The sequence below is a fragment of the Neophocaena asiaeorientalis genome, unplaced genomic scaffold, assembly GCF_003031525.2.
Source record: "Neophocaena asiaeorientalis asiaeorientalis breed wild unplaced genomic scaffold, Neophocaena_asiaeorientalis_V1.1 scaffold116, whole genome shotgun sequence".
Taxonomy (NCBI): Eukaryota; Metazoa; Chordata; class Mammalia; order Artiodactyla; family Phocoenidae; genus Neophocaena; species Neophocaena asiaeorientalis.
The window spans coordinates 7,882,092-7,906,440 of NW_020174561.1; the positions used below are offsets into that span (position 1 = coordinate 7,882,092).

General features: G+C 38.5%; 1 protein-coding gene across 1 annotated transcript in view; it reads left to right on the forward strand.

Annotated features, from left to right (window-relative positions):
- The first annotated feature begins 22,317 nt into the window (after window positions 1-22,317).
- ASZ1 (ankyrin repeat, SAM and basic leucine zipper domain containing 1) overlaps window positions 22,318-24,349 on the forward strand; it is a 74,786-nt gene continuing 72,754 nt past the window's right edge. Inside the window, exons 1-2 of the mRNA XM_024757793.1 lie at window positions 22,318-22,422; window positions 22,800-22,899. Coding sequence (XP_024613561.1) covers window positions 22,318-22,422; window positions 22,800-22,899 — 205 coding nt within the window. The remainder of the gene's footprint in view (window positions 22,423-22,799; window positions 22,900-24,349) is intronic.

Below are 24,349 nucleotides of genomic sequence, written 5' to 3' on the forward strand. Positions count from 1 at the left end.
CATTTCGGAAAAGTGTTTAAATAGTTTGAATCAAGACCAGGAAAAGATACCTATATTTTCTTCTCTCTTCCTCGCCTGCCCTCTTCTGGCAAAATAGAGAAAAGTGAAGCGTAAAGAAGCCTCACACAACATACTGAAAAAGTATTATTTTTAAACAAGAAATGTACTATAGAGTTATATATATAATTTTCCATAAGATTAATTTGCCATCATATTATCTCACCACTCATATGTGAGTTAATATTGGAATAAAAAAATAATGTTTAGAACTTGGAAATATTTCAGTATTTAAAATAGTTCAGATAAATGACCATGTTAAAATAAGAATATAAACATAAAAACATGTCAGAGTGAGAGATACTTTATGTCATTTACATCCTTACTGACAAGTTAAACATGGACTAGGTGGGTTTCATTAGCAGCACTCATAACTGTTTGAATGACTGTAACCAAAAGGGTCTGATTACTGGATCACTGTGAGCCAGGACAGAGGGTGGTCTGCAGGGCTTTTTCTCTGGTCCTCCCTAAATAGCATTCCCATTAATGCTGAGAATGAATAATAGTGAATCCCAGTCTATAAAGATCTCAACTAACTGGACATTGAACCAATTCTACCACAGTAAAATAAAACAGGAATTACTACATTGGTCCACAAGTTGCACAAGCATGAGGTTCATAGTGGGACCATTTGTGAAAGAGACTTGCACATTTTAGATATTAGCAAAGTTAAAATAAGTCTACAGTGTGATACAAGTTTTCCCCCAAGTTTTCACATAAGTGGAACTCTACAGTCTGTTCTCTTTAGAGTCTGGCTTCTTTCTCTCAAATTATGTTTGCGGGATTCATCCATACTGTTGTATGTAAAAGTAGTGCACTCATTATCATTGCTATATAGTATCCCATCATATGTATATACTTGATATGCTTATCCATTCTATTCTTAATGAATGTTTGGATTTTACAGTTTTTGCACTTCTTTTAGGATATCTAGGAGTAGAAAATCTGGGTCATGAGTTTTACATATGCTCAATTTTAGTAGAAATCTCCATAGTTTTCCAAGTGTTATATCATTTCATAATTTATGCTCTACCAACAGCAGTTCTAGTTGTTGGGAGTTCTAGTTGTTCTACATCTAAGATAACACTTGGCATAACCATGTTTTTTTTCCTTTTTTCATTTTAGTCATTTTGGTGAGTAGTGGTATCTCATTGTGGGGTTTGATTATTAATAATTTTGAGTCCATTTTTATATGTTTATTGACCAACTGAATGTGTTCACTTGTGAAACACTTGTTCAACACATCTGCTCATTTTTCCACTAGATTATGTGTTCTCTCTCTCTCTCTCTTATGGATTGTTGGAAGTTCTTCATATATCTGGATATAAGTTCTTCATCTGATATAACATATTGCAAATATCCTCTTCCCTTTGGTGGGTTTACTTTTCACTCTTTTAATGATATCATCTGATGAAAGAAGTACCTAATTTTTTTAAAATAAATTTCTTTATTTTATTTACTTATTTATGGCTACATTGAGTCTTCGTTGCTGAGTGTGGGCTTTCTCTAGTTGCAGCGAGCAGGGGCTACACTTCGTTGCAGTGTGCAGGCTTCTCATTAGGGTGACTTCTCTTGTTACGGAGCAGGGGCTCTAGGCGCACGGGCTTCAGTAGTTGGGGCAGGCGGGCTGAGTAGTTGTGGCCCGTGGGCTCTAGAGCGCAGGCTCAGTAGTTGTGACACATGGGCTTAGTTGCTCTGCGGCATGTGGGATCTTCCCGGGCCAGGGATCAAACCTGTGTCCCCTGCATTGGCAGGCAGATTCTTAACCATTGCGCTACCAGGGAAGTCCCAAGAAGTACCTAATTTTAATGAAGTCCTTCATTAATCTTTTCCTTTATAGTTGAGTACTTTTGTATTCTGCTAGAAATATACAAGTGTCTTTTGGGCAAAATCCAGGTTTACTTCTCCAAGCATTTTGGCCTCTCAAGTCCTGGCTGCTAACCATGCTAAGCAGGGAAGGGAAGGGGTAGGAAATACACAATGCTGTCTTCAAATATTTGAAAGGCTATCATAGGGATGAAAACATTAGGTTGGCCCTGCATAGTGCCCTGAAAGAAATAAGAACTTAGGCTGGAAAGTAACAACATAAAATTGTATATCTGACTAGCCCAATAATGAAAAGAGATTGTACTTTCTCCCTGTCACTGGACGTGTTGAAGTATGAGCTGATGCATAGTTTTCTGGAAACATACATTCTAAAAGATAACCTTTAAGCCAATCCATGTGACTTTAAGAGTGTGGTTATAGCATGTGATGTAGAACAGAATAGTTGCCCTATATGCCACCAGCTTAAAGAAATTAGGGTTGAACTTCCATAATATCCTTGTTTAACTCCTAATAGAATTCACAAATCTTTATAAATTCTTACTTGCAACTATTTATATTTTCAGTCTCTATGACCTCCACTTTTTAAAATAATATAGTAATTCCCTTCACCTTAAATTTTCATTTTGAAAGTTTTTAAGGGAAAATCTCCACCTCTAATATTCCAGGATTTGTCAAATAAGATTCTGTTTATCCTAAGCATAGGCTTCAGAATTTAACTCCAGTCCTTTTCCCATTCTACCTTCATCTATACAGAAGAAAAAAAATTTCTGTTAACTGATAACATGGCAGTTAATGTCCTTCAATTCTTTGTTTATTCTAAAATTCATTCTCCAGCATATTCTCCATACATTCTCCTATAGCTCTATGTATTCCTTGAAGTTCAGTATCAAAAATATATAAATATTACAAAAGAGAACATACTACTAAGATAGCACTGTACTGTCTTGCTTAACCCTAGAGATAGACAGACCTAGTTCAGATTCTACCCCTACCATATTCTAAACCATGTTACTTAAACTTTCTAGGCCCCAGTGTTCTCATCCATAAACTGGAGATAATAATATTACCTACCCCATTGGCTGTTGTGAGGTTTAAACGAGATATTGTCCATAAAATTTAACATAGTGCGTGACTGGCAGCATACTCTTTCCTTTAAAAAAAGTATATGTGGTGGAATATTATTCAGCTGTAAAAAGAATGACATTCTGCTACGACTTGGATGAACCTTGAAAACATTATGCTAAGTGAAATAAGTCAGACACAACATGATAGATATTGTATGATTCCACTTATAGAAGATATCTGGAATAGGGAAATTCATAGAAACAGAAAGTAGAACACAGGTTACCAGGGGCTGGAGAGAGAAGGAAACAGGGAGTCATTGTTTAATGGACACAGTGCTTCTATTTGGGATGATAAAAAATTTACGGAAACGGATGATGGGGATGGTTGCACATTGTGAATGTACTTAGTGCCACTGAATTATACCATTAAAAATGGTTTAAATGGTACATTTTATGGTATGTATATTTTACCAGAATAAAACAAATTAATTAATTTAAAAATTTTTAATGAGACATCATTTTTAACTTCCCAAAATCTCTAAGGAAGGTCTACAGTGACTCTTATAAGATCATGTCCCTACAATGATAATTTGGATTCTTTCTAGGCTTAGATTATACCTTATACTTAGCCATACCAAAGTGTAACTCTCTTCTTTCTGTCCTCCCTCCCATAATTCCAGACTTTAAAAATCTCTTTCTTAAGCTTTTCCACATCTATAAAGCATTTATTATATGATTGTGAACTTAGACATTGAATATAAGTGCCTCATCTATAAAATTTTTGAACTAACATCAGCACTTCTTATGGGGAGAACCAACTACCAAACTTTACTTTTTAAATAAGTAACTGCCCTGACTCTGTGTTACTGTCTCTAAATCAGTTCCTAAACAAAGCAAATCTTTCCCTCCAACCCTATACCAACCCTATAGTGTGTGTCTTAAGAAATAGTTTCTGGGGTGTTTGTGTATGTGTGTGTGTGTGTGTGTGTGTGTTGGGATGTATGTGGGGAATGGGGGTAGCACAGCAAGAAGGAAGACTTTGTCAAAGGTATTTTTTCTAATGTTAATAAGTTATATCTATTTGTTCCTCTTATTTCAGATAGTTATTTAATCATTCCACTCAACTCAACTTGATTGGGTGGCAGGATTTCCCATTACGTAAATCATATAGTTCATCTGCAAATAGACTGTGTTTGGTTAAATGTTCAACAATTATACCATTCATTACAAAGTCTACCAGCTTCCCTGCCCTTGAAGTAAAAGTAAGCAATCTGTAATCAAAAAGGACCTCCACTGGAATGCTTTGTGTAGATCGATTACACAGAAGTTATTTGTAATGATAAGATTTACACTTAGTCAGCTAATAGTAGTAGATTAATATGTGCTTGGACAAATGAAGTCCTTCATGAGCACCACCTAGCCAAATTATTTCATTTCTTAATCTTTGTATTATTTCCTATTCCTAGTCAGATATTTTATAATATATCCTTATTATTATATATACATTTAAAAATCCTAGATCGACATGGAATTTGCTCCACAAAAACTATATATTACTACTGGTACTTAATAGGTACCTGAAAACTAGAGGCAAAAACTTGTAATACTCTGGAATAGAAAAAAATATATATGCTCTTCCACTAATCCTAGTTTTCTGTTATCAGAAAGTATTCCAATTTTGCTTTTACTTTTCCAATTGCTTTTACTGATGTAACTTTCATTAACAGAAAAAATGCAAAATAGTAAATCTAATTTTAGTCAGAGGATTACATTCTCAAATTTCTACTCGACATCCTTGGGCTAGCAGCAGCCCAAGCAGTGATTACAAAAATTTATCTATGTTCAGCTTTAAAATACTCTCAGTAAAAAGAACACAGTATAAGAGCTACTGAGCCTGATCACAAGATGTGTTCATCACGGGGATTCAATCTATTGTCCTATCCATTTACATGAGCAATCAAGGAACCTTCTGGGAGAGAATTTCTACTAAGGAAAGAGAGAACTGAGTAAACTCTCTTGGAACAAAAAAAAGGCAGTGTATTATGGTGGTTAGAAAATGGGATTAGGGGTCTTAGGTCAGGTTCCCTAGAAGGGCCTGAGGTGAGCTTTATTAGGGTGTACTCTAAAAAGTGAAGGATAGGATAGGTCAGGAGAAGCAAGAGAGGGGCCCAGATAGAGACTAGTTTCAGTTTGACCCAACAGGAAAGCTCCAGAGCACAAATTGTACCACAGAATTGTCCTTACCTTGAGGCAAGTGATCAGACCTTTGTAACCCTTATAATCTAGTCATTGGTCAAGAGCTACTAGTAGGGACAGGAGGAATCAGTCTTCCAGGAGAGAGTAACTTGCTGAGTTAGCAGCCCACAGTCATATCAGCTGAGGATGGGATGGCCGGCAGGGTAAAGTGGATCCAGTTGCAGCATCAACATCTACTGCAGGGTCCAAATGATCAGGCTTTGAGTCCCACAATGTAGCTATTAGCTATACAGCGCTTGGAAACTATTTAGGCTTTCTGAACTTGGGTTCTTTACCTATAAAACTGGGGAGAATAACACTTACCTCTCAAGGTTGTTTTGAAAACTTAAAAAATATATATATAGTACTTGGGCTGGTACTGATCAAAGTGCTCAATAAATAAATGCTTTTAAAAATGCTAAGTAGCTAGAAGGCAAGAATGATTGAAAGAATAGCATGGTTTCTTTCAAATGAATATGGTGCTTGGCAAAGCTCTACAAGTAAGAAAATATTTTGGGGTGCTCTTCCAACAGAGTATTGCACAATAAAGGTATTCTTGCCTGTTTCTACAAATGTCTGTGTAATCACCAAGTCTCCAGTGACTCAGCAGTAGCACTCAGTGAAAGAGACAAAGTGGTGCAGTGAATGGTGTGATTCTCATGAGAACAACAGCCTTGCCCAAAAGGCACAGAATAGTTGGCAGAAGTTGCAGCATCCAGCAGAAAGGAAATAGAATAGGAAGAAAAAATGGTTGCACCTATGCCATAGCTGACCAAACTTGTTATTCAGGACATAAGAGACACAGGGTGGAGGGGGATGCCTAGCACAAGGCTCAGTAGCAAGGGTGGTGATGGCAAGAGTTAACCAAAGAAGAATAACACTAGATCCCTAGGGGGCACTGCTCTGTCATATTTATTGATGTAGGACATGGTTGACTAGCTTACAGCCACCGGGTCAGCGAAAACATTTGTGATTGGCAACAACTTCAGTAGGCTTGCCTTCAGCACTATTCTAGGGTCTTAAGATAACATCAGGGAATAAAACACAGATGAATGCTATAGGATCTTACACTCTGGCAGAGAATAAACATAATAAATAAGCAAATAATATATACTGTAGTATGTTAGAAGGTGGTAACTGCTATGGAATTAAAAAAAACATGGAGCAGGGTAAGGCATGTCAGAGGGTGAAGGAGCAGGTTGGAGTATTAAACAGAGTGATCATGTAATGTACAGCATGGAATACAGTTAACAATACTGTATTGTATATTTGAAAGTTGCTAAGAGAGTAGATCAAAATTTCCCATCACAAGAAAAAAAATTGTAACTACCTATGTGTGGTGAGGGATGTGAACTAAACTTATTGCAGTAATCATTTCTTAATATATATATATGTCATATGTTATACAACTAAAACGAATTCAATATTATATGTCAATTATACCTCAATTAAAAAAATATAGGGCAGTCATAATAGGCCTTAGGGAGAGGGTAAAACTTGAGCAAAGACATAAAGGAAGTGAAAATATTAGCTTAGTAGATATCATGGGAGAGCATTTCAGACAGAAGAAACAGGCACAGCAAAGAAATTTAAGTCAGAAGAGACTAGTGTGTTTAAGAAAAAACACGAGAGGAATAATCAAGGAGGAGAGTGATATGAAATGAGGTCACAAGGGTAAGAGGAAGAAGCAACATGTGTAGCAGGGGATTCAAAGTAGAGGGACAGATTGGGGTTTACCTTCAAGATGGTGGAAGAGTAAGACGTGGAGATCACCTTCCTCCCCACAAATACACCAGAAATATATCTACATGTGGAACAGCTCCTACAGGACACCTACTGAATGCTGGCAGAAGACCTCAGACTTCCCAAAAGGCAAGAAACTCCCCCATGTACCTGGGTAGGGCAAAAGAAAAAAGGAAAAACAGAGACAAAGAATAGGGATGGGACCTGCACCTCTGGGAGGGAGCTGTGAAGGAGGAAAGGTTTCCACACACTAGGAAGCCCCTTCACGGGCGGAGACTGCGGGTGGCGGGGCGGGGGGGAAGCTTCAGAGCCATGGAGGAGAGCTCAGCAACAGGGGTGTGGAGGGCAAAGCAGAGAGATTCCTGCACAGAGGATAGGTGCCGACCAACACTCACCAGCCCAAGAGGCTTTGCTCACCCGCCGGGACAGGCAGGGGCTGGGAGCTGAGGCTCGGGCTTTGGAGGTCCGAGCGCAGGGAGAGGACTGGGGTTGGCTGCATGAACACAGCCTGAAGCGGGCTAGTGCGCCACAGCTAGCTGGGAGGAGGTCTGGAGAAAAACCTGGAGCTGCCTAAGAGGCAAAAGACCATTGCTTGGGGTGCGCAACGAGAGGGGATTCAGAGCACAGCCTTAATGAGCTCCAGAGACATGCACGAGCCGCGGCTACCAGCGCGGACACCAGAGGCAGGCATGAGATGCTAAGGCTGCTGCTGCAGCCACTAAGAAGCCTGTCACTATCTACACCTCCCCTCCCGGGAGCCTGTGCAGCCCGCCACTGCCAGGGTCTCGTGATCCAGGGACAACTTCCCTGGGAGAACACACGGCGCACCTCAGGCTGGTGCAATGTCATGCCGGCCTCTGCCACTGCAGGCTTACCCTGCATTCCGTACCCCTCCCTCCCATGGGCCTGAGTGAGCCAGAACCCCCTAATCAGCTGCTCCTTTAACCCCGTCCTGAGCAAAGAACAGACGCCCTCAGGCAGCCTGCACACAGAGGTGGGGCCAAATCCAAAGCTGAACCCCAGGAGCTAGGTGAACAAAGAAGAGAAAGGGAAATCTCTCCCAGCAGCCTCAGGAGCAGTGGATTAAATCTCCACAATCAAGTTGATGTACCCTGCATCTGTGGAATACCTGAATAGACAACGGGTCATCCCAAAATTGAGTCAGTGGACTTTGGGAACAATGATATATATATATTTTCCCTTTTTCTCTTTTTGTGAGTGTGTATGTGTATGCTTTTTTGTGTGATTTTTTCTGTATAGCTTTGCTTTTATCATTTGTCCTAGGGCTCTGTCTGTCTGTTTTTTGGGGGTTTTTTTGTCTGTTTTGTTTTTTAGTATAGTTTTAGTGCTTGTTATAATTGGTGGATTTGTTTTTTGGTTTTGTTGCTCACTTCTTTCTTTCTTGCTATTTTGCTTCCTGTTTTTAAATTACTTTTTAATTTTTTAATAATTATATTTTATTTATTAAATAAATTTTTAATTAAAAAATTTATTTTAAAATAATTTTTTTAATTTATTAACTAAATTTTATTTATTTTAATAACTTTATTTTCTTTTTTTCTTTCCTTTTTTTCTCACTTTTCTTCTGAGTCGTGTGGCTGACACGGTCTTGGTACTCTGGCCAGGTGTCAGGCCTGTGCCTCTAAGGTGGAAGAGCCAAGTTCAGGATATTGGTCCACAAGAGACCTACTGGCTCCATGTAATACCAAACGGTAAAATCTAACCAGAGATCTCCATCGAATGCTAAGACTCAGCTCCACTCAACGACCAGCAAGCTACAGTGCTGGACACCCTATGCGAAACAACTAGCAAGACAGGAACACAACCCCACCCATTAGCAGAGAGGCTGCCTAAAATCATAATAAGGTCACAGACACACCAAAACACACCACTGGACGTGGTCCTGCCCACCACAAAGACAAGATCCAGCCTCATCCACCAGAATACAGGCACTAGTCCCCTCCACCAGGAAGCCTACACAACCCACTGAACCAACCTTAGCCACTGGGGGCAGACACCAAAAACAAAAGGAACTAAGAACCGACAGCCTGTGAAAAGGAGACCCCAAACACAGTAAGTTAAGCAAAATGAGAAGACAGAGAAAAACACAGCAGATGAAGAAGCAAGGTAAAAACCCACCAGACCAAACAAATCTAGGAAATAGGAAGTCTACCTGAAAAAGAATTCAGAGTAATAATAGTAAAGAAGATCCAAAATCTTGGAAATAGAATGGAGAAAATACAAGAAACGTTTAACAAGGACCTAGGAGAACTAAAGAGCAAACAAACAATGATGAACAACACAATAAATGAAATTTAAAATTCTCTAGAAGGAATCAATAGCAGAATAACTGAGGCAGAAGAATGGATAAGTGACCTGGAAGGCAAAATAGTGGAAACAACTATTACAGAGGAGAATAAAGAAAGAAGAATGAAAATAATTGAGAACAGTCTCAGAGACCTCTGGGACAACATTAAATGCACCAACATTCGAATTATAGGGCTCCCAGGAGAAGAGAAAAAGAAAGGGACTAAGAAAATATTTGAAGAGATTATAGTTGAAAACTTCCCTAATATGGGAAAGGAAATAGTTAATCAAGTCCAGGAAGTGCAGAGAGTCCAATCCAGGATAAAATCAAGGAGAAACACACTGAGACACATATTAATCAAACTATCAAAAATAAAATACAAAGAAAAAATATTAAAAGCAGCAAGGGAAAAACAACAAATAACATACAAGGGAATCCCCATAAGGTTAACAGCTGATCTTTCGGCAGAAACTCTGCAAGCCAGAAGGGAATGGCAGGACATGTTAAAGTGATGAAAGGAAAAAACCTACAACAAAGATTACTCTACCCAGCAAGGATCTCATTCAGATTCGACAGAGAAATTAAATCCTTTACAGACAAGTAAAAACTAAGAGAATTTAGCACCACCAAACCAACTTTACAACAAATGCTAAATGAATTTCTCTAGGCAGAAAACACAAGAGAAGGAAAAGACCTACAATAACAAACCCAAAACAATTAAGAAAATGGTAATAGGAACATACATATCAATAATTACCTTAAATGTAAATGGATTAAATGCTCCAATCAAAAGAATAGACTGGCTGAATGCATATAAAAATATACATATATATATATAAAATATATATATATATCCTGTCTACAAGAGACCCACTTCAGAACTAGGGACACATACAGACTGAGAGTGAGGGGATGGAAAAAGATATTCCACGCAAATGGACATCAAAAGAAAGCTGGAGTAGCAATTCACATATCAGACAAAATAGATTTTAAAATAAAGACTATTACAAGAGACAAAGAAGGACACTACATAATGATCAAGGGATCAATCCAAGAAGAAGATACAACAATTATAAATATTTATGCACCCAACATAGGAGCCACTCAATACAAAAGGCAAATGCTAACAGCCATAAAAGGGGAAATCGACAGTAGCACAACCATAGTAGGGGACTTTATTAGCCCACTTTCACCAATGCACAGATCATCCGAAATGAAAATAAATATGGAAACACAAGTTTTAAAAGACACATTCGCCAAGATGGACTTAATTGATATTTATAGGACATTCCATCCAAAAACAACAGAATATACTTTCTTCTCAAGTGCTAATGGAACATTCTCCAGGATAGATCATATCTTGGGTCACAAATCAAGCCTTGGTAATTTTAAGAAAATAGAAATCATATCAGGTATATTTTCCAACCACAACCCTATGAGACTAGATATCAATTACAGGAAAAAATCTGTAAAAAATACAAACACATGGAGGCTAAACAATACTCTACTTAATAACGAAGAGATCACTGAAGAAATCAAACAGGAAATCAAAAAGTACCTAGAAACAAATGACAATGAAAATACGATGACCCAGGGCTTCCCTGGTGGCGCAGTGGTTGAGAGTCCGCCTGCCGATGCAGGGGACGCGGGCTCGTGCCCCGGTCTGGGAAGATCCCACATGCCGCGGAGCGGCTGGGTCCGTGAGCCATGGCCGCTGAGCCTGCGCTTCCGGAGCCTGTGCTCCACAACGGGAGAGGCCACAACAGTGAGAGGCCCGTGTACCGCAAAAAACAAACAAACAAACAAACAAACAAAAAAACCTGACGACCCAAAACCTATGGGATGAAACAAAAGCAGTTCTAAGGGGGAAGTTTATAGCAATACAATCCTACCTCAAGAAACAAGAAACATCTCAGATAAACAACCTAACCTTACATCTAAAGCAATCAGAGAAAGAAGAACAAAAAAAACCCAAAGTTAGCAGAAGGAAAGAAATCATAATGATCAGATCAGAAATAAATGAAAAAGAAATGAAGGAAACAGCAAAGGTCAATAAAACTAAAAGCTGGTTCTTTGAGAAGATAAACAAAATTGATAAACCATTAGCCAGACTCATCAAGAAAAAAAGGGAGAAGACTCAAATCAATAGAATTAGAAATGAAAAAGGAGAAGTAACAACTGACACTGCAGAAATCCAAAGGATCATGAGAGATTACTACAAGCATTGAGTAATGGAAATAAAAACAAAAATAAACAAATGGGACCTAATGAAATTTCAAAGCTTTTGCAAAGCAAAGCAAACGACAAACAAAATGAAAAGACAACCCTCAAAATGGGAGAAATTATTTACAAACGAATCAACGGACAAAGGATTAAGCTCCAAAATATATAAACAGCTCATGCAGCTCAATATTAAAAGAACAAGGTGGTGTGATGAATTGGGAGATTGGTATTGACATGTAAACACTAATATGTATAAAATGGATAGCTAATAAGAACCTGCTGTATAAAAAAATAAATAAAATTCAAAAAAAATTATACATGTAATCCACCTTTCCTACTTAGTAGTCTATGGATTATCAAATTTGAAAAAGAATAAAGCAGCTAACATTTTGTAGTTGTATAAAGTTTTCTTTGTAAACATAAAATGTCACTGTATCCTACTCAGAGAGGAAGAAACAAGGACCAGAAAGAAACTTTTAAGTCAAAAGAAACGAAAGTCTACAAATAACAAATGGTGGAGAGGATGTGGGAAAAAGGGAACCCTACTACACTGCTGGTGGGAATGTAAATTGTTGTTGCCACTATGGAAAACAGTAGGGAAGGGCCTCAAAACACTAAACACAGAACTACCACATGATCCAGCAATTCCACTTCTAGGTATATAGCTGAAGAAAATAAAGAACAAATTCAAAAAGAATTCAAAAAGATACATGTACCCCAATGTTCATAGCAGCTTTATTTATAATAGCCAAGATAAGGAAGCAACCTAAATGTCCATCAACAGATGAATGGATAAAGAATTAGTGATATACATATATATATACACACACACATATATAATGTGATATATGTATATTATATATATAATGGAGTACTGAGACATATAAAGAATGAAATTCTGCCATTTGCAACATTATGGATGGACCTAGAGAATATTATACTTAGTGAAATAAGTCAGACAGAGAAAGACAAATACTATCTGCTCTATATTATCACTTATGTGTGAAATTTAAATTTAAAAAATAAAACAAATGAATGTATATAACAAAATAGAAACAGACTCACAGACATAGAGAGCAAACTAGTGGTTACCAATGGGGAGAGGGGAGGCGGGAAGGGAGAGATCGGAGTATGGGATTAAGAGGTACAAACTACTACGTATAAAATAAATAAGCAAAAAGGATATATTGCACAGCACAGGGAAATAGAGCCAACATTTTGTAATAACTTTAAATGGAATATAATCTATTAAAATATTGAATCACTGTTATACACTTGAAACGTATAAAGTATTGTAAATCAACCATACTTCAATAAAAAAATTGTGGAAATTTAAAAATTCATGTTGCCTATTAGAACATGAAAAAAATTAATAAGGAAGAAAACGATTTAATTTGATTAAAAGAAACAAAATAAAAGATTAGTTCCAATAGAAAAAATACTTGATATAAATGACAGTGAGATTTTAGTTTCTTTCAAATAATAACAAAGTGTACAATTTATTTCCTGCATAGAGTATACAATTACTCAGGGTAATACAGTTTATAAAACAGAGCCAAAAAATGTGTCAAAATTTCAAGTAACCAATGGAAATAACTTTCATAAAATATGGTACCTCCAAGTCCATTGTTAAGAAAATAAATTAAGGTACATTAAAATGCTCGGTTTTAAAGTTTTAAACCTTTGCCTAGGTGGGAAAATTTGTAATGTAATACTGGTTTTGATTCTTCTGTAAATTTAATTAAAATTTATCCTTAAGTAAAAACATCTATACTTGCTGGTGTCTAAAGCAGTAAGAATGACTTTGCTGTATACCTGAAACTAACACAACATTATAAATCAACTATACTCTAATAAAAATTTTTCTTTAAAAAAGGAGTAAGAATGGACAGACCATGTAAACCCGAGTTTAGGTCTCAGATCTTTTTGACACAACCTGGATCTAGTACTCCCAACTGTCATGCAAATGATCACATTTACCTTTGCCTATTTAGCACGGGATTTATGAATAAATCACAGGTATGAAAACACTTAGAATTCTTTGAAATGACTTGACAAATTCAAATTAACTATTTATTAGTAGTAGTTAAATAAGAAAATATAATATCAATAGCAAACATTTATTTGATTTTTAGGTAATACTTTGCCTATTATGAAAAACAATGTGTCATGATGAGAATGTTAGGAAGTTATATGAAAGATCACTCTTACAAGAAGGCAGAATGTGAAACCTGTCTAAGGCTTAGTTTCCATATTGTAGTGGAATGGCTGAGAAGAGGGTGAACTCTGAGGACTGACCACCTGAGTTGACTCCTGATTCTGTTATCTTTTAGTTGTTTGACCTTGGTCAAGTTTTGTAACTTCTCTGTCTGAGTTCCTTATTTGTAAAATGCGGATAAACAACAGTACCAATTTGGTAGGGTTTTCATAAGGATGACATGGATTTGTGGCAGTCATTCTTGACTGTCTAACTCAACACCCATTCTCAACCTTCTTTTCTCTTCTCTTGCTCCACTATAAAGTTTGAAAAAGTGTAAAACTTGATTTCCCAATCTCCCTTTCAAATTGGGGTGCTAGGTGACAGTGCAAGCAAAGGAGACAAAAGCAGAATACTGTTGGAGCTTCTAGGAAAGCTTTGCCTTGCCTGATAAAAGGAGACAGATTTAGCTGGGATAAAAGGGGAGAGATGTAGCTGAGACCATCCTTTCCTTCCTTCTTTTTTCCTTCAACACAAACATGCTGCTTGGTGTTGGGAGAGACATCTTACAAATAGGAGAACAAGGTCAAGGGAATGGGATGCTGTCAGAAACCACTATGTCACTGAACAAATGCCAGTTGCCAGAAGCCTTTTAATATGAAAAAGTGAACTGTAAGTTTTTAGCTGACTGATACTGAATATTGTTACTTGCAGCTATAACTATTCCTAACTGATTCAGAGTTAATACATGTGGAATGCTTGGAATAGTTCTTAGCCATGATTAATGCTTAATACATTTTAGCTATAAGTATTTTTTTCTAGTTGATCATGTGTTGTATGTCATCAATTTTATATTCATTAATGTGTGATATGTATTTGTGTGGTTTATGTATCTTGTCTTATAGTTTCAACATAGAGTTGTAATATTATTTAAATAGTATTTAAAATTCACTGTAGTTTAAATACATGATAATGGTACATGGTACCATAAATACATGGTCATTTCTTGGAGCAATTAATCTGTCTAAATGCCCATTTTTTTGCTGTCTTCTTTAATTCAAGAGCCCATTATATCTGTTGAGCTTTTCTTGTTATTCATTAATATGTTACTAACTTAAAAGTTTTGGAAAAGATGCTCTGGAATTTCATCATTTGCTCCCTTTTATCTATTGTTTTAGAACTTCTGTTTTTTTGCAACATTTTCAGAATAAAAATGTTGAGGCACTTATGAGCTTCTGCTATTTCCTAGCAGCATACAACTATAATGTTCTGTTGGAAGTAAGGGCTAACCACTCTTAAGGCACTTTCTTCCACCATGCCTATCTGAAATGCAGTAGATTTATGGATATGCATTAAAAATCTAGAAAGAAAAAATAAAATTAAGAGGACAATAAAAAAAACTACAAGTTCTAAAATTTACTTTACAAGTTAAGTAAATGAGTAAATTTCCTAGTTAATGCAAAGAAAAAACAGATATCAAGTCAAAGAAACTAATCATTTCCAGGAAACAAATCATTCAATTGTGAACCTGTACCCAACTCTATGTAACAGCCCATTTTAGAGTTTATTAGCACTCCCTATATTATGAAGAATAAACCAACACTCTTGATTTCAGTTACCCCCCACCCCTGCCAAACACACATCCACATACACACACACATCCCTGCTTTTCCACACATTTTCTTTCACTGGAGTAAATTCAGCCACCATTTACCCAGTTTTTCAGGCTTAAAACTTGGATGTCATCCCTGACCCCCTCTTTCCTTCTCATCTCACTTCCCATCTATTAGCAGTTTTTATCTGCTAACTCTAAAAAACATATATACCCTGACTCTGGCATCTAGCCACCTTCAAAGATAACTGCTCTTGACCTACGCTTCTATGATCATTTTCAAACCTGGGCTACATGTTAGCATATTTGAAAAAATAAACATGACACAAACAAACATTTTCATTAACCATTACTTCCTTGTATTATATTGGTTAATGCTTCTTTTAACACCCATTTTCATCATTTCCTGATGACTTTTTTCCTCTTTGTTTAATTGGTTGGATTGGTTTAGTTCTCTGATCTAACCATGCTCCTTAAGGAAGAAAACAAATCCAAATAAGAATCCACTCCTGTTTTAATAGTTTAACCCCATCATTTTGGATTTTTACATTCTCCCACTGGATGTAGATAACTGCCCTAGATCCAGCCCCACATCTTTCTTCTACAACCTTATCCAACCCTGGCTACACATTAAAATCACCATAGGAGCCTTGAGAAATATCAACTCCAGGACCCTACTCCCAGAGATTTTGATATAATTGCTTTAGACTGGGGCTGGCTAGAATCATCTCCAGAGGTTACTAATATGCAGGTAGGGTTGAGAAACTAGACTACTGTAGTAGATTCTTAATTGGTATTACTGCTTCTACTCTTGCTCCCCTTGCATACAGTGTTTTCCCCTTTAGCCAGAATGACCTTCTAAAATGGGAAATCAAACCCTAGGAACCCCCTATAACACTAAGAAGAACACTTCAGAGAGGCCTTCTCTGAAATCCCTATTTCAAATTCCCATTTGCCTCCACTAATCTCTATTCCCTTTACCTAGTTAATTTTTCTTTATAGAACTTATTATTACCTGATATTTGATTATATATTTGTTTCTTTTTCTTACTAGACTATAAACACTCTGAGGTCAAGAATCTTGCCTTTCTTACAACTCCATCCTCCATGCCTATGTATAGTAGGAGCACAGAAAATATTGTGGAATCAATTAATGTTATTTTTTTTAATGCTTATCTCTCCCCTTGACTGTCTTGAGCATATAAATTTTAATAATTGAAAAACAACATTTTCAATTACCATTTTTATGCTTCCAAAATTATGTCTAAAAGAAGCAGTTACCCCAACTGGATCCCAGACAGGATTAAGTATTAAGGATCCCAATGGAATTTTTTTAAATGAATGAAAATGAGACCACATATATTACTATAGAAAATAAGCAAGAATTATAACTGCATGATAACATTAAAGTTAAAACTAGTTCCCCACAAATACAGCATTATCAGAGGTACTGGTAAACTAAACTGTATTAGCTAATCATTACTAATGTCTGAGTCAAAGCTTAAAAGTTAAAACAAAGCAAAACAAAACAAAAAAAACACCCAGGAACTAAGGAAAGTCTAAATTTGAGTAATATTTATTTCCCAGATACTGCTGTTTTCTTGCCCTCTTTGTTTTACCAGTCTCCTATCATCAGTGAACTAAGCAGAACACTGTGGTCATTAACAGAGGGTAGGTGGCTTTCTGACCCACTCCAGGAAGTCACCCTGGGGGAATTCCCAGATCTTTTCAGACAAAACCAAATTACCCATTTCTTATCTGTCCAGGAATGAAGCTTGTGATTAACCTGTAAATGAATCAAGGTTTATTCTGAGTCTGGTTTACTGGTCAGAAGATGAAATCTGCTTTGGAAAAGAGTGCTTTAGAGACAGGGCTACAGTGTGATGGTGAAACACTTGTTAGAAACAAGGATCCCTCTTGTGCTTTTGTGTGCTTTGAGTGCTTTTGTGGGCATCACACTTCCCTGAGTTAAACCTGAGCCCCATTCTGGAGCGAGAGAGTCTACTGTGAATTCTGACCATCCCACCTAGCAGCTGTATAATCTTGGGCTATTTACCTAACCTGTCTGTATTTCAGTTTCCTCATCTGTAAAATGGAGATAATAATAGCACTTACCTCAAAAAGTTATAGTGAGGATTACATGAATTAATGGATGTAAAGTGCTTAGAAAAGTGTCAGGGCACAGGAAAGTTCTACATAAGTGTTAAAAAGTGATGACTAAAAGCATGGATTTCAGAGCCGACTGTTTTCTGCATTTGAATTCCATCCCTGCCAAGGTAGAGGACCTTAGGCAGGTGACTTTACCTTTCTGTGTCTCCATTTCCCCTTTTGTAAAACTGAGATCATATTTACCTCAACAGGGTTGTGTAAGTATTGACTTAATATAGGTAAAGTCCTGAGAACTGTGACTGGAATATAGAAAGTATTATAAAATGAATTTAGTATCATTATTATTGCTGTTTTTATTATCTGAGGTTATAATTCAGTGCCAGAGTTTTGAGACATTGATCTCTTCCAAGTCTTCTGCTTCTTTGATCATTATTTCTAAAAAAACAGTCATTCCACAAGGATGTATTTCTGGCCCACTGATCTCTTCATCCTATCCATTCTCCCTCAGCAATATCATTGCTTTAATATATTCGTTATCACCTCTTAGGAAGATGGTTTCTAAAGCTGAATTGATAGCCCAGCCCTCTCTGGGAGCTCTACACCTTATCTGAACATGGATGTTCCTCAGACATTTCAGACTGTCTCTGTGCAAAACAAAACTTATCTCCATTTCCATTTTCCTCTTCTAATGTCCTTGTCACATTAGCTTTGACTTCTCTGTCCCCTTGTCCTTCATATAATCACCATTGTGATTCTTATTCACAATAAATTTTGAATGCATCCTCTTCTCTCCATGTTTGCTGCCACTTCTCCAGCTCACAATTATAGCAGTCTTTTAATGGGTCCTGCCACCTCCTGAAATCACCTTTTGAAATCAGTACCACACCTTATTCAGCATAACAGGGAATGAAGTGTAGATATATGTTACAATGTGGATCTTGAAAACATTATGCTAAGTGATATACGTGGTATATTGGGTTGAACCGTGACCCCCTAAAATTCATGTCCACCCAAAACCTATGAATGTGACCATGTTTAGAAATAAGGTCTTTGCAGATATAATCAAGTTAAGATGAAGTCACAGTGAATTAGGGTGAGTCCTAAATCCAATATGACTGATATCCTTACAAGGAGAGGGGAATTTAGATACACAGGCCCTCAGAGACACAGACACACAGAAAAGAATACCTTGTAAATAAAGAAGCAGAGACTAAAGTGATGTATGTCTACAAGCCAAGGAATGTCAAGGATTGCTAGCAACCACCAGAAGCTATGAGAAGGCAAGGAAGGAGCCCCCTCTAGAGCTTTCTGAGGGAACGTGGTGCTGCTGACACTGATTTCAGACTAACCTCCAGAATGGCCAGAGAATAAATTTCTGTTGTTATAAGCCACTCAATTTGTAGTAATTTGTTATGGTAGTCCTAGGAAAATAATATATATAGTATGGATATACCACATTTTGTTTATCCATCCATCAGTTGAAGGACATTTGGGTTGTTTCCAATTTTTGGCTAATAGGAATAATGTGCTGCTATGAACATTTGTGTACATCTGTGATCCATTTTGAGTTAATTTTTGAAAAGAAGTGAGGTTTTCAAAATTAAGTCCACTTTTTTTACCTATGGATATTCAGTTGATCCAGCATTATCTGTTGAAGACCATCCTTCCTCCATTGAACTGCTCTTTCACCTTTGTCAAAAACCATTTGGGGGGCTTCCCTGGTGGCGCAGTGGTTGAGAGTCCGCCTGCCGATGCAGGGGACACGAGTTCGTGCCCCGGTCCGGGAAGATCCCACATGCCGCAGAGCGGCTGGGCCCTTGGGCCATGGCCGCTGAGCCTGCCCATCCGGAGCCTGTGCTCTGCAACGGGAGAGGCCACAACAGTGAGAGGAACATGGGTCTATTTCCAGGTTCTCTGTTCCATTCTATTCCTTCTCCAGTACAACATAGTCCTGATTACTGTAGCTAGCTACATGATAAGTCTTAAAATCAAGTAGAATAATTCCTCCTACTTTATTCATCTTTCTCAGAATGTTTAAGCTATCTAGTTCCTTTGCCATTACACGTAAGTTTTAGATTAATCTTATCTATTGTTATAGTCTGTTCAGGCTGCTATAACAGAATACCATAGACTGGGTCATTTAAAATAACAGAAATTTATTTCTCACAGTTCTGGAGGCTTGGAAGTCCTAGACCAAGGTACTGGCAGATTCAGTGTCTGGTGAGAGCTTACTACCTCATTCATAGGGCACCTTCTTCTTGTGTCCTCACATGGTAGGACAAGAGAGTTCTCTGGGGTCTCTTTCATGGCACTAATCCCATTCGTGAGGGCTCCACCCTCATGACCTAATCACCTTCCAAAGACCCCACCTCCAAATACTATCATTTTGGGGATCAGGTTTCAACATATGAATTTTGTGGGGCCGGGGTGGGGGGGGAGGCGGGGCTGGGAGACACAAACATTTAGTCTATAGCATCTATATTTACAAAAAATCTTGCTGGATAAATTCCCAAAGTTTTAAAAATCAATTATGTGTAGATAACTCCAAAATTTATATCTCCAAGATCAGCCTTTCTCCTGAGCTCCAGAGTTGAACATCCAACTACCCACCTGACAGCTACATTTGAGTGTTTGATTTTGAATATGATAATTTTGGGATGCTCATTCCATCTTCACGTTTATCTATGATCTTCCCCCATCTTAGTAAATGGCACCACTGTTTAGCCAAATGCTCAAACCAAAAACCTCCTCTACAAAAGAAGTTCAGTATCTTTAAATAGACATATATATACATACACACACACCAGAACATGACTTTTATCAGTTTAAAAATATTTCAGTGTCCAATTGCTCTTACAGTAAAATCTAGAAATCCTTGCTTAAGGCCAACAGGTCCTCTCATCACATACCCCTTCCCTCAGTGAAGCTTCAGCCTCAGGCCTTTCTGGTCCAAGCAGGGCAGGGACAAGGTAAAGTAAATGAGACACCTAGAGTGCAAAATAGAAGAACTTACAGGCTCTTAAGAGTGTCTCTTAAATTTTTCTCCCTAGGGTTTTCACTTGCCCCACCCTAGTCCCAGGCCTTGGTCCAAGCTTTTTCCTGCCTTAGGGCCTTGGTACTAGCCATGTCCTCCACCAAGAAAGCTCTGGTCTCTCACTTTTTATGGCTGGCTCCTTCTTGTCATTCATGACTCTGCTCAGGTCAACTACCCTATTTAAAATAATAATAATAATAATAGTACTAGCTAAGATTTATCTACCTCTTACACTGAGACTGGCTCTATTCCAAGCCCACACTTTACTTAATCTTCCAAACAACTCTATATGATGGGTACCATCATAATCTCCATTTTACAGATAAGGGAACTGATGAAGAAAGACGCTAAGTACATTGCCCGACAGCACACAGCTCCTGATAGTAAGTGATTTGGCTGGGAAACAACCTAAGTTATGCGATTCCAGAAACTGAGCACTTGTTTATTTCCTTGGGTCACTTACAATCTGCAATAATCCTGTTTGTTTACTTGCCTACTGTCTTTATTCGTTAAAATGTTAGTTCCATGAGGCAGCTTGGTTTGTCTTTGATGTTGTCTCCCCTAACTTAGTTATGCCTGGCTGTGCTCAGTGATCCATAACATTTATGGAATGAATGCATTTAGAAAGATAGACCTTGCCCTCAAATAACCACACTACTTAAAAATACTTATCCGTGAAAATCTCTGAAGTAGATAATTTCAAAATCTTACACCAAAGACCCCTTAAGGGAAAAAAAAATATTGTAAAACTTTCTAAGAATGGTGCATGGCTACATTCTTTTAAAATTATCTTTAGGTACATACATGTGCCCTACTCATTGATAGGTCTACTTTCCTCTGGTGGCAAAGATAATCATTGTGTTACCAATATTTCATCTAGAAGCTGGAATAGATGCAGAAAAGTCCGTTTGGACTGCTTTCACCTGGAGTTGTTTGTATTGTTTACTTTCTGAAAGTTTAAATCATTTCTTCTTCCCAGCTGTTTTTTTTTTTTTTTTTTTTTTTTTTTTTTTGCGGTACGCGGGCCTCTCACTGCTGTGGCCTCTCCCGTTGCGGAGCGCAGGCTCAGCGGCCATGGCTCACGGGCCCAGCCGCTCCGCGGCATGTGGGATCCTCCCAGACCGGGACACAAACCCGTGTCCCCTGCATCGGCAGGCGGACTCTCATCCACTGCGCCACCAGGGAAGCCCTTCCCAACTGTTTTGATGCATTCTCTTCCCCACTCCTCCCCTTTCTCAATTATTTCCTTTAAGGCATCTACACTACCCATCTGGGGAGTGTTTGATGTTCCGAAGTTTCTAAATCTACGATGAGATCCGAGATCACATGAAATTGAAAGAACGAATTCTCCTGGTTCCTTTGTCAGCTCCCATTTATCTGCCGGCTCCTTGAACGTATGGGTGATGTTCCTCAGGGAGGTATTCAGGCCAACAGCATTGGCCAGGGGACGCATGTTTGATAGTGGATTTGGCAGGGGGACAGCTAAAGGGAATGGAAGCGAAAGCCTAGTCTTACGTGTCATTTAAATCCCCATTCTGCTCCTGCCACAAGTGGGGCATTCCTTAAAGAGCAAGAATTTCATTAAGCAAATACCCTAAAAAGAATGTAGGGTAAGACCCCCGAAAGGAATTGGAAGCACTGGCCAGGAGGTCAGCTCTGCTTGCCCCGCCACACTGGCCACTTTTCCTCTCCCAAGAACTTAACGACTGGCGGGAAGGAACCTGGGTCGCTGCGCGCGCTCACGCGCCTGCGCCTGAGGGCCAAAAGCCCCAAAGCTAGCGCGTCGCGCTTGCCCACACAGCCTGCCCGCGCAGCCTTACGCGCTCCGGTGCGCAGGCGCAGAGGGAGCAGGCGGGCGGGCGTGCGTGCGTGCGTGCGGCAGATTTTGTGGGGACCTGGGCGGCGGCCATGGCTGCAGGCCCCTTGCGCGGTCTGGCAGTGGCCGGTGGAGGCGAGAGTAGCGAGAGCGAGGATGACGGCTGGGAGATTGGGTATCTCGACCGGGCAGCTCAGGTAGCGAAGGAGGACTTGTCTTGGCCGCACCTGGATCGGTCTTCCCTGGCCATGAAACCTCTTACTTCCTCTCCTGTGTTTCCCTAATTTTTTTTCCAGTGTAAATACAGGCTTTTGGACTCCAAACCAATTCGCAGTTTCCCTACTGTGCTTTCCATCAAATGCGCTTCTTTAGGTTGTCGAAGTAGCTCTTTACTTAGGTTTGGACCCATCATAACCCAAAGATAATTTTAGTTATGAGTTAGTCACAAACTGGATGTTGCCTCCCCCCACCCCCCCAAAAAAGATGTACCAAAACTCGATCACTATTGTTTCCCGATGCAGTGGAAATGAAAGTATGTGTAACAGAAAAATTTTTTAACTTTCTGCTTTTTTAGAAATTAAAAGGACCGTTAGCCATTGAAGAAAAGCATGAAACATTTAAGAAAGCTTTGACCACAGGAGATGTTTCATTGGTCGAGGAGCTCCTGGATTCTGGTGAGAATTAAGGGACAGTTTCAACCTAACACAGTTGTCTCAGTTCACAAGGGTTCCTTATTTTATTTATTTATTTGTTTGTTTTGTGGCACGCTGGCCTCTCACTGTGGTGGCCTCTCCCATTGCGGAGCACAGTCTCCGGACGCACAGGCTCAGCGGCCATGGCTCATGGGCCCAGCCGCTCCGCGGCATGTGGGATCTTCCCGGACCGGGGCAGGAACCCATGTACCCTGCATTGGCAGGCGGACTCTCAACCACTGCGCCACCAGGGAAGCCCCAGGGTTCCTTATTTTAAAAGGTTTGAGTTGTTCTTCAAATGGAAGCACAGTGAATGTTAGTATCTCAAGTGTCCTACATGTCTTACTTGACTCAGTTCTCTCTGCCTTATTTTCTTTCTCTAACACAAATTTGGAATGCCGCACTGACACCGTCCATCAGTTCTTCCACCTCCTTCAAAAGGTCTAGTCTGACTAATCCTACCCCACTTTGATAATCCTTACTTACTTTGCTCAGCATTTACTTGTCTATAATTATTGTTATGTGTTTCTCAAGAATTGTTTCTAGTTATGTACATTTTAGTTATGTTCTTTGCCTGTGTTGGTTGTGTCAGTGTGTGAATGAGAATGAAGTAGGAATCTATCTGGATACCTCTTCCAGCCTATTGCCTACTCAGTGTGCTTCCTTGGGAAAGTCATTTGAACTCCCAGAGCATCTATTTCTTTATAAAAACATTATAATTCTGTCTTGGGTCCCATGACATTTTTCTGTGTATTAAATTAAATATTATTTTTTTAAATTACCTTGACATAGAAATGTGAGTTGTTGATAATGACTGAAATTATCAAAGGATTAACAAGCATCTACTGTCTACCTGTAAATACAAAACATTCACATACAAAACTATATATAGCAAAATGTTTTTCTTCTATGCTAGAGATGCATGGTTTAGTGGAAAGTAAATCATTTTGGAAACAGTACAGTTCTGGGTTTGATTATTAGCCCTGCCACTTGATGGCTCTGTAATCTTGACCAATTTAGGAAACTTCCTAAACTTCAATTACCCCCTTTTAAAAACCGGGATGCATTGTATCAAAGGGTTTTTTTTTGGGGGGGTGATTAAAATGAGAGACTATATACGGGTCTTAGAACATATAGGCATTATATAAATATTAGCCGTTGTAACAAGTAAGAAGGATCGTGTGACTTTGTGGACAATGGAACTTGAAATTAAAAAATTAAATTGAATCAAATTGGAATAATTGAAAGAGGCCTAATACTAGGATATGAACACATGCAGGAGTGTGCATAGTGTTGGATGGGATGGAATAGGCAGAAATTTGTTTTAGAAAAGTGAATTTGCCTTGGGAGTAGTGGGACTAGGTGCACTGAAGTGTTGGAGGCTCTTGAAAGGACTTGAAAAGAGCCTACTGGTAAAGTATTTCGTCAGCCT